The sequence below is a fragment of the Coregonus lavaretus genome (genome assembly GCF_964263955.1).
Source record: "Coregonus lavaretus genome assembly, chromosome: 2".
NCBI classification, from domain to species: domain Eukaryota; kingdom Metazoa; phylum Chordata; class Actinopteri; order Salmoniformes; family Salmonidae; genus Coregonus; species Coregonus lavaretus.
In genome coordinates, this window is record NC_139989.1 from 17,124,790 (window position 1) to 17,138,469 (window position 13,680).

Here is a 13,680-nt window from a genome sequence, read left to right on the forward strand (position 1 = left end):
TGACACTGAACCACGTCACCACACTGAGTCTTACCGTGAAGAACAAAAAGAGCAACTTCACACCAAGCCAAAAGGTCACCTTTATTGGCATGGCTTTGAACTCCTGCTCTATGAGGGCATGTATAACACCTCAGCGCGTGGACAGCATTCTTCTTCTGCAACAATTCCAGTTGAATGCTTTGGGGAATGTATGAACATTCCAACAACTGATGGGCATGCTCGCGGCGGGCTCTGCGGTGACACCGTTTGGCCTGCTGTCTTTAAGGCCACTACAAGTGTGGTTCAACGACCTCCGCTTGGACATGAAGCGGGACACAAAGACCAAAATACAGGTGACAAGGCCATGCTACGCTACTCTGTGGCCGTGGAGGAAGAGAGCCTATCTGACTACAGGTGTCCTTCTCGGATAAATTCCAGCTAGGTGGGAAGTAGTGAGGACCGACACTTCACTAACAGGCTGGGGAGCAGTTTGGCAACACAGGTCTGTACGGGGAGAGTGGTACCCCTGCTGGAGGAAAGAGCACATCAACGTGCCTGAACTTCAGACAGTTTACCTAGCCCTGAATCACTTTCTGCTGATATGATCAGACAATACATTGACAGTGTTCCACATTAACCATCAAGGGGGAACGAGGTCTGTACAGTCCCTACAGGTGGCCCAACAACTCTTGATATGGGCCCTACCATATCTGGCCTCGCTACGAGCCATTCATCTCCCAGGCAAGGTGAACGAGGTGGCTGACTTCTTGTCGCAACAGAAACCACCCCCGGGGTAATGGAGACTTCACCCACAAGTAGTGAAGATGATATGGCAGCGGTTTGGAACAGCACATATGGACTTGTTCACCTCAGATCAAACATCCCACTGCTCCCTCTGGTTCTCTCTGGCAGAGTCCAAGAGCCCCCTGGGCATGGATGCCTTAGCCCACACATGGCCAGAGGGCGTACTGTATGCTTTCCCTCTGACCCCCCTGATCTTAGCAACGCTGCAAGGTGTATGCCTCAGGCTAACCATTTACGCATCTATGGAAAATTGGCAGGGGCCCACTATCTCATCTGCCAATTCTTACAAGGTGTCCACCAGCTGCAGCTCCCATGGCAGTCCGCGTGACATCCTGGGATCTGTCAATAGTGACAAAACCTTATTTCGAGCATATGGAGGAGCTTGACATAAAAGGTTTATCTTTCCAGAATGCAGAGGAGGAGCGAGCAAATCTCCTGTGTCCAGTCCGTTCCCTCAAACGCTATATGCAAGCCTTGGAGCACTACAGGAAATCAGACCAGCTTTCACACTGGGTTGTGGACGTCATCACTCAGGCCTACAAGGGTGTAGGGCTCCCTGTCCCAGAAGGTGTGATATGTCACTCGACCAGAAGTGTCGCCACATCCTGGGTTGCGCTGTGACGCGTCCCCCTGAATGAGATATGTTCAGCTGCTACCTGGTCGTCACCCTGCACGTCCTCAAGATTTTACAAGGTCAATCTCGCATTTTGCCACACCATGGGCTCTGCCAATTTTCCAGTGGCACTGGTTTATTAATCAGAGGTTAGTAGTACTATTCCTCGTGACCTTGTTGGTATGAGGCATCCATACTTTCAACCGTACTGACGGTCTAAAAGGTATAAGTATAACAGAAGTTAGGAATGTAACTATGGTTCTACGAATACCTGGAAGACCGTCCAAATCTTTTGGTGAGAAGATTCTCTGAGACAGTGCGTGGTCTGACGAACAGTTTTATATGAACCGTGGGGGCATGTCCTCCCACGCTGTCACGTCACTGCTGTGACTTTGTTGTTATTATTACTCGACCTGCGTGGAGCGCAAGGGATATAATCCATACTTTACACTGTACTGACGGTCTTGCAGGTATTCATAGAACCATAGTTATATTCGTAACTTCCGGTAACTGTTTGACTAAACAGGAAACTAAACTAGTTTTTAATCCCAGTGCTGAGCTAGCTAATAGCTCATTGCTGTTGGCTATGGTATGTGTTTGTTCTAGAATGTTATGTACAGTGGGGGAAAAAAGTATTTAGTCAGCCACCAATTGTGCAAGTTCTCCCACTTAAAAAGATGAGAGAGGCCTGTAATTTTCATCATAGGTACACGTCAACTATGACAGACAAAATCCAGAAAATCACATTGTAGGATTTTTTATGAATTTATTTGCAAATTATGGTGGAAAATAAGTATTTGGTCAATAACAAAAGTTTCTCAATACTTTGTTATATACCCTTTGTTGGCAATGACACAGGTCAAACGTTTTCTGTAAGTCTTCACAAGGTTTTCACACACTGTTGCTGGTATTTTGGCCCATTCCTCCATGCAGATCTCCTCTAGAGCAGTGATGTTTTGGGGCTGTCGCTGGGCAACACGGACTTTCAAATCCCTCCAAAGATTTTCTATGGGGTTGAGATCTGGAGACTGGCTAGGCCACTCCAGGACCTTGAAATGCTTCTTACGAAGCCACTCCTTCGTTGCCCGGGCGGTGTGTTTGGGATCAATGTCATGCTGAAAGACCCAGCCACGTTTCATCTTCAATGCCCTTGCTGATGGAAGGAGGTTTTCACTCAAAATCTCACGATACATGGCCCCATTCATTCTTTCCTTTACACGGATCAGTCGTCCTGGTCCCTTTGCAGAAAAACAGCCCCAAAGCATGATGTTTCCACCCCCATGCTTCACAGTAGGTATGGTGTTCTTTGGATGCAACTCAGCATTCTTTGTTCTCCAAACACGACGAGTTGAGTTTTTACCAAAAAGTTATATTTTGGTTTCATCTGACCATATGACATTCTCCCAATCCTCTTCTGGATCATCCAAATGCACTCTAGCAAACTTCAGACGGGCCTGGACATGTACTGGCTTAAGCAGGGGGACACGTCTGGCACTGCAGGATTTGAGTCCCTGGCGGCGTAGTGTGTTACTGATGGTAGGCTTTGTTACTTTGGTCCCAGCTCTCTGCAGGTCATTCACTAGGTCCCCCCGTGTGGTTCTGGGATTTTTGCTCACCGTTCTTGTGATCATTTTGACCCCAAGGGGTGAGATCTTGCGTGGAGCCCCAGATCGAGGGAGATTATCAGTGGTCTTGTATGTCTTCCATTTCCTAATAATTGCTCCCACAGTTGATTTCTTCAAACCAAGCTGCTTACCTATTGCAGATTCAGTCTTCCCAGCCTGGTGCAGGTCTACAATTTTGTTTCTGGTGTCCTTTGACAGCTCTTTGGTCTTGGCCATAGTGGAGTTTGGAGTGTGACTGTTTGAGGTTGTGGACAGGTGTCTTTTATACTGATAACAAGTACAAACAGGTGCCATTAATACAGGTAACACAGGCCCAGAACTACATGGCAGGACCTGGTCAATGACCTGAAGAGAGCTGGGACCACAGTCTCAAAGAAAACCATTAGTAACACACTACGCCGTCATGGACTAAAATCCTGCAGCGCACGCAAGGTCCCCCTGCTCAAGCCAGCGCATGTCCAGGCCCATCTGAAGTTTGCCAATGACCATCTGGATGATCCAGAGGAGGAATGGGAGAACGTCATGTGTTCTGATGAGATAAAAATAGGGCTTTTTGGTCTAAACTCCACTCGCCGTGTTTGGAGGGAGAAGAAGGATGAGTACGACCCCAAGAACACCATCCCAACCGTGAAGCATGGAGGTGGAAACATCATTCTTTGGGGATATTTTTCTGCAAAGGGGACAGGACGACTGCACCGTATTGAGGGGAGGATGGATGGGGCCATGTATCACGAGATCTTGGCCAACAACCTCCTTCCCTCAGTAAGAGCATTGAAGATGGGTCGTGGCTGGGTCTTCCAGCATGACAACGACCCGAAACACACAGCCAGGGCAACTAAGGAGTGGCTCCGTAAGAAGCATCTCAAGGTCCTGGAGTGGCCTAGCCAGTCTCCAGACCTGAACCCAATAGAAAATCTTTGGAGGGAGCTGAAAGTCCGTATTGCCCAGCGACAGCCCCGAAACCTGAAGGATCTGGAGAAGGTCTGTATGGAGGAGTGGGCCAAAATCCCTGCTGCAGTGTGTGCAAACCTGGTAAAGACCTACAGGAAACGTATGATCTCTGTAATTGCAAAAAATGGTTTCTGTACCAAATATTAAGTTCTGCTTTTCTGATGTATCAAATACTTATGTCATGCAATAAAATGCAAATTAATTACTTAAAAATCATACAATGTGATTTTCTGGATTTTTGTTTTAGATTCCGTCTCTCACAGTTGAAGTGTACCTATGATAAAAATTACAGACCTCTACATGCTTTGTAAGTAGAAAAACCTGCAAAATCGGCAGTGTATCAAATACTTGTTCTCCCCACTGTATATAAATAAATAAAAGTACTGAGTAAAGGGTCTGAATAGTTATGTAAATGTGATATTTCCGTTTATTTGTATTTATTTGCAAAAAAATCTAAAAACCTGTTTTTGCTTTGTCATTATGGGGTATTGTGTGTAGATTGATGAGGGAAAAGTCAAGAGGTCTGAATACTTTCCGAATGCACTGTATGTTGGTGGAATTCTTCAATAAAAGAACACTACAGCACAGGTCATGTTAAATAGAAAAGTTACTTTATTTATCATCAATATTTGAACTATTTATGTACACTGAACATAAGCAATGAACACCCAGAATGCTTTGTGTTTCCTTTGAAATGGAACTACAAAATAGTAATGTTTATGGTGGGCTCTGCCAATCATGTACAGAATACCTTCCCTCCATCCATCCCCCTTTCCACAAACAAACTAACATATTTTGCTATCACCACTTTGCCTATGGTCATGCATTACTGCAACAGCTTTTAAAACATCTGCACAACACTCTTTAAACACCCTTCAAGACAACACAATGCCACTTATTGCAATTAATGTGAGGGATCAGGACCTGTATTAATAAAGAGTCTCAGAGTAGGAGTGCTAGGATCAGGTCCCCGCTGTCCATATAATCTTATTCATTAGGATCTAAAAGGGACATCTGAGCCTATATCATCATTGCCTGACAACTAAAACTGAATTATTCCGCTGTTCTATGTTCGCTACGTACTTCAGTCTGAGACTGCCATCGTTGAAGTCGTTTGTGTTGAGGTCAAAATGAGGGGTGTAGTACAAAACAAAGTAATCAGCGATTGGATCATCTCTAACCAATCAGAATATCAAAGCCAATGATGAATTTTCAAAATGACGCTTTACCCACGTGTGTTTTGGCTCTGGCCCAACCCATCGGTTTCTGGGACCAATCCGAACGGTTAGAATGTGTTTGCGTTCCAGAAATAATCAGGGAGGTACTCAGATCCAGACTCAATGCAGAGAAGAAACTAAAGTCTGTGGGCTTGGTGTAGCGTTTGGCTGGAGCAAGGAGTTTTGGTAGCCAGGCAGATATCATCACTCCTGCTCTGAAACTCTTTACGAATACGGGCTCTGATTCATGGGCATTCTAAAAGTGAAAACTAATTTAACTTCATTGACAAACTGAAACAGATATGATGCTGGTGACATATTTAGGTGATACATGTAAATGTCACACAATCACATGCAGTATACAACCATGTGCAGCTGTAGATCAATTCAGGCACAAATACATGACATAGACCATGGGAAGATGGGGCCGAGTATAGCTTAGTTTGAGGTGAACAGAAGTGCTTAACATAGAGAGGAAAAAGACAGAGAAATTGGGTACAGTCTTAACAATCAATGACTGCATTTCAGGTTAAAAATAATATTCATAGGCCTAACTCCAGACATCATATACAGTGAGGGAAAAAAGTATTTGATCCCCTGCTGATTTTGAAATAAGTATTTGAGAGGGGGTCAAATACTTATTTCCCTCATTAAAATGCAAATCAATTTACAACCTTTTTGACATGCGTTTTTCTGGATGTTTTTGTTGTTATTCTGTCTCTCACTGTTCAAATAAACCTACCATTAAAATTATAGACTGATCATGACTTTGTCAGTGGGCAAAAGTACAAAATCAGCAGAAGGGATCAAATACTTTTTTCTCTCACTGTATATATACACATTACAAAAATACCATCTTTAAAAAGGCTTCAAGCCATTCCCGTGGCATGGGCAATACTAAGGTGATTGTCTACTCTACACAGAAATGTGGTCAACAGTATCATTTATGCATTTTAGACAATGCATTTGCTTCTATCCGACACTTGATAATATAATTACTAAAATACTATTAGAAATATAAAATTATCTTAGACGTATGATGAAATGGAATGTTGCAAGAGAATGTTCTTGACCTGCTGAACCCCTTTGCCCACCTTGGAAACATCATTAACCAGGTGGCAAGAAACAGAGATGACTGAACAACATTCGATTGTTCTGACCACACTCAAAACTATTTACATACCAGAGGTCTGGCAAGAAATAAAACCACTCACACAGAAAAAGAAACAAATAAATAAGTCCTTTCCTCAAAAGTGCTCAAAGGTGTCCCCCCAGGACATATACTGCATCTTCCATTATCACCCTCATTGTGAACACAAAGGAAACACCAACATAAAGTGTCTTAATGGGCGTTGGGCCACCACGAGCCAGAACAGCTTTAATGCACCTTGGCATAGACTCTACAAGTGTCTGGAACTCTATTGGAGGGATGCGACACCATTCTTCCACAAGAAATTCCATCATTTAGTGTTTTGTTGATTGTGGTGGAAAACACTGTCTCAGGCACCGCTCCAGAATCTCTCATAAGCGTTCAATTGGGTTGAGATCTGGTGACAGATGGCCATGGCATAAAGTTTACATTGTTTCAATGCTCATCAAACCATTCAGCGACCACTCGTGCCCTGTGGATGGGGGCATTGCTATCCTATGGGGGCATAGCCATGGTAGTCAAAATAATGGCTTGCCTAGGATTTTTATTGATGACGCTAAGCATGATGGGATGTTAACTGCTTAATTAACTCAGGAACCACACGTGTGGAAGCAAGTGTTTCCATTATTTTGGCAGATACCTGTATATAACTATTTAGTGTAGACAGTACTTCAGAAATGTGTTAGAATGTGTAGCACTTGAGAGATGGGATCCCACTTCAGTACCTCAAATACATGTGAAAGTACTATATTGATTAATAGTTCCAGTCAATTGATATAAAAATGATTGGGGAGAGTTCAGTACAGTACTTTGAAAGCATTTGGAACTACCATGTGTACTTTGGTTACATTTGGTTCCCCTCTGCTGCTAAGCTTGAGCCACCACAGCGGCAGAATAAGCACAGATGATGACTGGATGAAAGCACATTTTCTCTGTCCAGAACAATAAACCACACAATCACATAGACCGATAGATTCCCTGATCTCATCACGACTCCACCAGACTGCTGTCACTGCTGACCTGTTAAGTACTGTGTTATAATGACTACTGGTAAAACCACTGGACTACCACTACCTTATTAGCTTAATATCAGTCTGACGTTGGAGCAGTTTGTATCCCCTTTGCAATTGTTTGGAAACATAAAAATCAGACTCCTTCCGTACTAGCTAATGGAATGGTATGGAGATAAAAATGTAAGGCATCTATGTATTTATTTTACACAGCTTAGTATTTGATAGACTATGAAGACACCTAAGGAAAATATACAAAAAACTAACTAAATTTGTAGACATTTCCAGATTTGGTGTCTTAAAAAGTGCTCAGAGCTTAGAGTGGCTGTTGAAATTACAGCTGTTTAAAACAAATAAGGCAACATCATCTACAACATTCCTCAGCACAGTTATCATCATAAGGCGCTTAGTGAGCTAAACATAAAAAGAGAACAAAATCAAATAAAAGCTCAATATGTTAAATATATTGACTCAAGGAATGTATCCCATATATAATTCTCCACACATTCAATGTGAATCAGCGCACCCTTTCAGGGTTGAAAAATGCATAATTGTGTACCAAACAACTACCATATATATACAGGTGCAGCTTAATAAATTAGAATATTGTGGAAAAGTTAAGTAATTTCTATAATTCAATTGACAAAGTGAAACTCATATATATCATTGTTGATTAATTACCCAAAAAGTGAAATAGTTCAAGGCTGTATTTGTTTTAATCTTGACGATTACGCCTTACAGCTCATGAAAACCCCAAAATCATTATCTCAGAAAATTAGAATATTGTGAAAAAGTTCAATATTGTAGACTCTAGGTGTCACACTCTAATCAGCTAACTCAAAACACCTGCAAAGGTTTCCTGATCTCTCAGTCCAGTTCAGTAGGCTTCAGAATCATGGGGAAGACTGCTGACTTGATGACTGTCTTCTGCACAACTGTCAACACCCTCCACAAGGAGGGAAAGCCTCAAAAGATAATTGCTAAAGAAGCTGGCTGTTCACAGAGTGCTGTATCCAAGCATATTCATGGAAAGTCGAGTGGAAGGAAGAAGTGTGGTAGGAAAAGGTGAACAAGCAACAGGGATAACCGGAGCCTTGAGAGGATTGTCAAGCAAAGGCCATTCAAAAATGTGGGGGAGCTTCACAAGGAGTGGACTGAGGCAGGAGTCAGTGCATCAAGAGCCACAGACGTATCCAGGAAATGGGCTACAACTGTCGCATTCCTCGTGTCAAGCCACTCCTGAACCAGATGCAACGTCAGAAGCGTCTTACCTGGGCTAAGGAGAAAAATAACTGGTCCGTCGCTCAGTGGTCCAAAGTCCTCTTTTAAGATGAAAGTACATTTTGCATTTCATTTGGCAATCAAGGTCCCATAGTCTGGAGGAAGAGTGGAGAGGCACAGAATCCAAGTTGCTTGAAGTCCAGTGTAAAGTTTCCACAGTCGGTGATGATTTGGGGAGCCATGTCATCTTCTGGTGTTGGTCCACTGTGTTTCATCACGTCCAAAGTCAACTCAGCCATCTACCAGGAAATGTTAGAGCACTTCATGCTTCCTTCTGCTGACAAGCTTTATGGAGATGCTGATTTAATTTTCCAGCAGGACTTGGCACCTGCCCACACTGCCAAAGGTACAAATACCTGGTTCAATGACCATGGGATTACTGTGCTTGATTGGCCAGCAAACTCGCCTGATCTGAACCCCATAGAGAATTTATGGGGTATTGTCAAGAGGAAGATGAGAGACACAAGACCCAACAATGCAGACGAGCTGAAGGCCGCTATCGAAGCAACCTGGGCTTGCATAACACCTCAGCAGTGCCACAGGCTGATCGACTCCATGCCACGCTGCATAGATGCAGTGATTCATGCAAAAGGAGCCCCAACCAAGTACTGACTGCATGTACAAGAACATACTTTTCAGAAGGCCGACAAGTCTGTATTACATTTCCTTTTTTCACTGGTCTTATGTCATATTCTAATTTTCTGAGATCCTGATTTTGGGGTTTTCATGAGCTGTAAGGCGTAATCGTCAAGATTAAAACCCATCATTAAGTTTGCCGACGACACAACAGTGGTAGGCCTGATCACCGACAACGATGAGACAGCCTATAGGGAGGAGGTCAGAGATCTGGCCGTGTGGTGCCAGGACAACAACCTCTCCCTCAACGTGACCAAGACAAAGGAGATGATTGTGGACTACAGGAAAAAAAAGAGGACTGAGCGCCCCCATTCTCATCGACGGGGCTGTAGTGGAACAGGTTGAGAGCTTCAAGTTCCTTGGTGTCCACATCACCAACAAACTATCATGGTCCAAACACACCAAGACAGTCGTGAAGAGGGCACGACAAAGCCTATTCCCCCTCAGGAGACTGAAAAGATTTGGCATGGGTCCTCAGATCCTCTAAAAATTCTACAGCTGCAGCATCGAGAGCATCCTGACTGGTTGCATCACCGCCTGGTATGGCAACTGCTTGGCCTCCGACCGCAAGGCACTACAGAGGGTAGTGCGTACGGCCCAGTACATCACTGGGGTAAAGCTTCCTGCCATCCAGGACCTCTATACCAGGCGGTATCAGAGGAAGGCCCTCAAAATTGTCAAAGACTCCAGCCACCCTAGTCATAGACTGTACTCTCTGCTACCGCACGGCAAGCGGTACCGGAGTGCCAAGTCTAGGTCCAAAAGACTTCTCAACAGCTTCTACCCCCAAGCCATAAGACTCCTGAACAGCTAATCATGGCTACCCGGACTATTTGCACTGCCCCCCCACCCCATCCTTTTTATGCTGCTGCTACTCTGTTAAGTATTTATGCATAGTCACTTTAACTCTACCCGCATGTACATATTACCTCAACTACCTCAACTAGCCGGTGCCCCCGCACATTGACTCTGCAACGGTACCCCCCTGTATATATAGCCTCCCTACTGTCACTTTATTTTACTTCTGCTCTTTTTTTCTCAACACTTTTTTTTGTTGTTGTTTTATTTTTACTTTTTTTTGTTTAAAATAAATGCACTGTTGGTTAAGGGCTGTAAGTAAGCATTTCACTGTAATGTCTGCACCTGTTGTATTCGGTGCATGTGACCAATAAAATTTGATTTGATTTGATTACAGGCTTGAACTATTTCACTTTTTGTGGAATTAATCCACGATATATATGAGTTTCACTTTGTCAATTGAATTATTGAAATTACTTAACTTTTCCACAATATTCTAATTTATTGAGCTGCACCTGTATGTGTATGTGTATGTATATATATATATATATATATATATATATATATATATATATATATATATATATATATATATACACACAAACAGTGGAGAGAACAAGTATTTAATACACTGCCGATTTTGCAGGTTTTCCTACTTACAAAGCATGTAGAGGTCTGTAATTTTTATCATAGGTACACTTCAACTGTGAGAGACGGAATCTAAAACAGAAATCCAGAAAATCACATTGTATGATTTTGAAGTAATTAATTTGCATTTTATTGCATGACATAAGTATTTGATACATCAGAAAAGCAGAACTTAATATTTGGTACAGAAACCTTTGTTTGCAATTACAGAGATCATACGTTTCCTGTAGGTCTTGACCAGGTTTGCACACACTGCAGCAGGGATATTGGCCCACTCCTCCATACAGACCTTCTCCAGATGCTTCAGGTTTCGGGGCTTTCGCTGGGCAATACGGACTTTCAGCTCCCTCCAAAGATTTTCTATTGGGTTCAGGTCTGGAGACTGGCTAGGCCACTCCAGGACCTTGAGATGCTTCTTACGGAGCCACTCCTTAGTTGCCCTGGCTGTGTGTTTCGGGTCGTTGTCATGCTGGAAGACCCAGCCACGACCCATCTTCAATGCTCTTACTGAGGGAAGGAGGTTGTTGGCCAAGATCTCGCGATACATGGCCCCATCCATCCTCCCCTCAATACGGTGCAGTCGTCCTGTCCCTTTGGCAGAAAAGCATCCCCAAAGAATGATGTTTCCACCTCCATGCTTCACGGTTGGGATGGTGTTCTTGGGGTTGTACTCATCCTTCTTCTTCCTCCAAACACGGCGAGTGGAGTTTAGACCAAAAATCTCTATTTTTGTCTCATCAGACCACATGACCTTCTCCCATTCCTCCTCTGGATCATCCAGATGGTCATTGGCAAACTTCAGACGGGCCTGGACATGCGCTGGCTTGAGCAGGGGGACCTTGCGTGCGCTGCAGGATTTTAATCCATGATGGCGTAGTGTGTTACTAATGGTTTTCTTTGAGACTGTGGTCCCAGCTCTCTTCAGGTCATTGACCAGGTCCTGCCGTGTAGTTCTGGGCTGATCCCTCACCTTCCTCATGATCATTGATGCCCCACGAGGTGAGATATTGCATGGAGCCCCAGACCGAGGGTGATTGACCGTCATCTTGAACTTCTTCCATTTTCTAATAATTGCGCCAACAGTTGTTGCCTTCTCACCAAGCTGCTTGCCTATTGTCCTGTAGCCCATCCCAGCCTTGTGCAGGTCTACAATTTTATCCCTGATGTCCTTACACAACTCTCTGGTCTTGGCCATTGTGGAGGTTGGAGTCTGTTTGATTGAGTGTGTGGACAGGTGTCTTTTATACAGGTAACGAGTTCAAACAGGTGCAGTTAATACAGGTAATGAGTGGAGAACAGGAGGGCTTCTTAAAGAAAAACTAACAGGTCTGTGAGAGCCGGAATTCTTACTGGTTGGTAGGTGATCAAATACTTATTTCATGCAATAAAATGCAAATTAATTACTTAAAAATCATACAATGTGATTTTCTGGATTTTTGTTTTAGATTCCGTCTCTCACAGTTGAAGTGTACCTATGATAAAAATTACAGACCTCTACATGCTTTGTAAGTAGGAAAACCTGCAAAATCGGCAGTGTATCAAATACTTGTTCTCCCCACTGTATATATATATATCTCATTGGAATAAACCTTGAAATTAGAAATCTATATAACACAATTTAATTTGAACCTCTCCTCCACTGACATATTTTAAAATATGTAGCAATATATAAAAACATGGATGATGAATAAAATAAATATGCTGAACTGGTTGGACCTTTCAGTCGGTATTCATCCCTAACGCCACAAAGTGCTCTGTTGGGTTATGACCCCTAACCCCTGACCCCTTCCGATGACATGATGTGCCCCCTATAATGGGTCTCCATTTCCTGCTGTGTGTCATCATGAGACCGCTTGTTTATTGTCATGAAAACGTTGAATCACTCATGGCATCCAATTGAACTCTGTCCAAGTGAATGAGATTAAAGGGAACCTGCATGCGACATCTTTACCCTTTGGTCAGGTGTGGTTAAACCAATGGAAGCCAGGACCAACAGAGCTCAATGATAGTCTGAGGGTCTATCATTTAGGTATATAGGGTTTTGCTGGTGGATCCCTTGGACAGGCTTCTCATTAGTTGGTAGAGTGATTGGCAGGTTGGTTTGGCCACTGAGGGAGGAATCCAGCGGTAGGTAGGTATATGATGGTGTGGGTCACACAGGCATGTGCATCTCTGAGTATTCGTCATGGACCTCTCTCTCATCAAAGATGGGCTCTGCGTCATCAGAATCCAGCTGGGAGAGAAGAGAGCAGACAGTTAGAGCAAGGCAGTAGCTACACTGTTGATTAAGATTGATTGATTGATTTTAATTAAGTAGATATATTGTAAATATTTCTTCAATCAGCACTTTGTACAGGATAGAAAGTCAATTTCGCCAAGCCACGACTAAACCCACTGAAGAACAAGCAGAACAGACAGCCTCAAGTAAAAACTCCCTATGCATTTAATCTAATGTGCCATAAGGCCCTCTCCTCAAATGTCCTCAGAGTTTAGACAGTAGATGCGCCTCAAATGGCAGCCTATTCCCTATATAGTGCACTACTTTTGACCAGGCTCCATAGGGTGAATGCTAGTGAATGGGCCTAGTGCGCCCCCGTGTGGGCTAACTTACACACTGCATCTCTCGGGTGGTGAAGATGCGCGACAGCAGAAACATCTTGACTGGGACGGTGAGGATGAGAACGAAGGGGAAGGCCAGCGAGGCCGCGGTGGACATCACGGCCCACAGCGCTGCCAGACACACCAGCTGGATCAGCGTGTACAGGTGCATTCGCAGCGTTTTCACCTGGGGGACACAGTGACTATAGGTTAATGTAGTGGATTACTGTAATACACAGGAAATGAGACAATAACATCATGTATATGATACGGTATAACACATACAGTATGTATACACAGTCTGGTATCCCATTGGGGGAAATAGCTTCTATGGGTTTATATACTGGATTATACAGGAAAGGCTCTCTTC

At 43.5% G+C, this 13,680-nt stretch overlaps 1 protein-coding gene across 2 annotated transcripts in view; it reads right to left on the reverse strand.

Moving 5' to 3' along the window:
• Window positions 1–12,215: 12,215 nt before the first annotated feature.
• The window catches only part of LOC311101151 (anion exchange protein 2-like), an 82,033-nt gene continuing 80,568 nt past the window's right edge, over window positions 12,216–13,680 (reverse strand). For both annotated transcript variants that reach the window (XM_084142228.1, XM_084142229.1), the window contains 2 exons: window positions 13,324–13,497; window positions 12,216–12,945 (listed from right to left, as the gene is read on the reverse strand). In XM_084142228.1, the coding sequence (XP_083998354.1) occupies window positions 12,865–12,945; window positions 13,324–13,497 (255 nt within the window). In that variant the 3' untranslated portion in view covers window positions 12,216–12,864. The remainder of the gene's footprint in view (window positions 12,946–13,323; window positions 13,498–13,680) is intronic.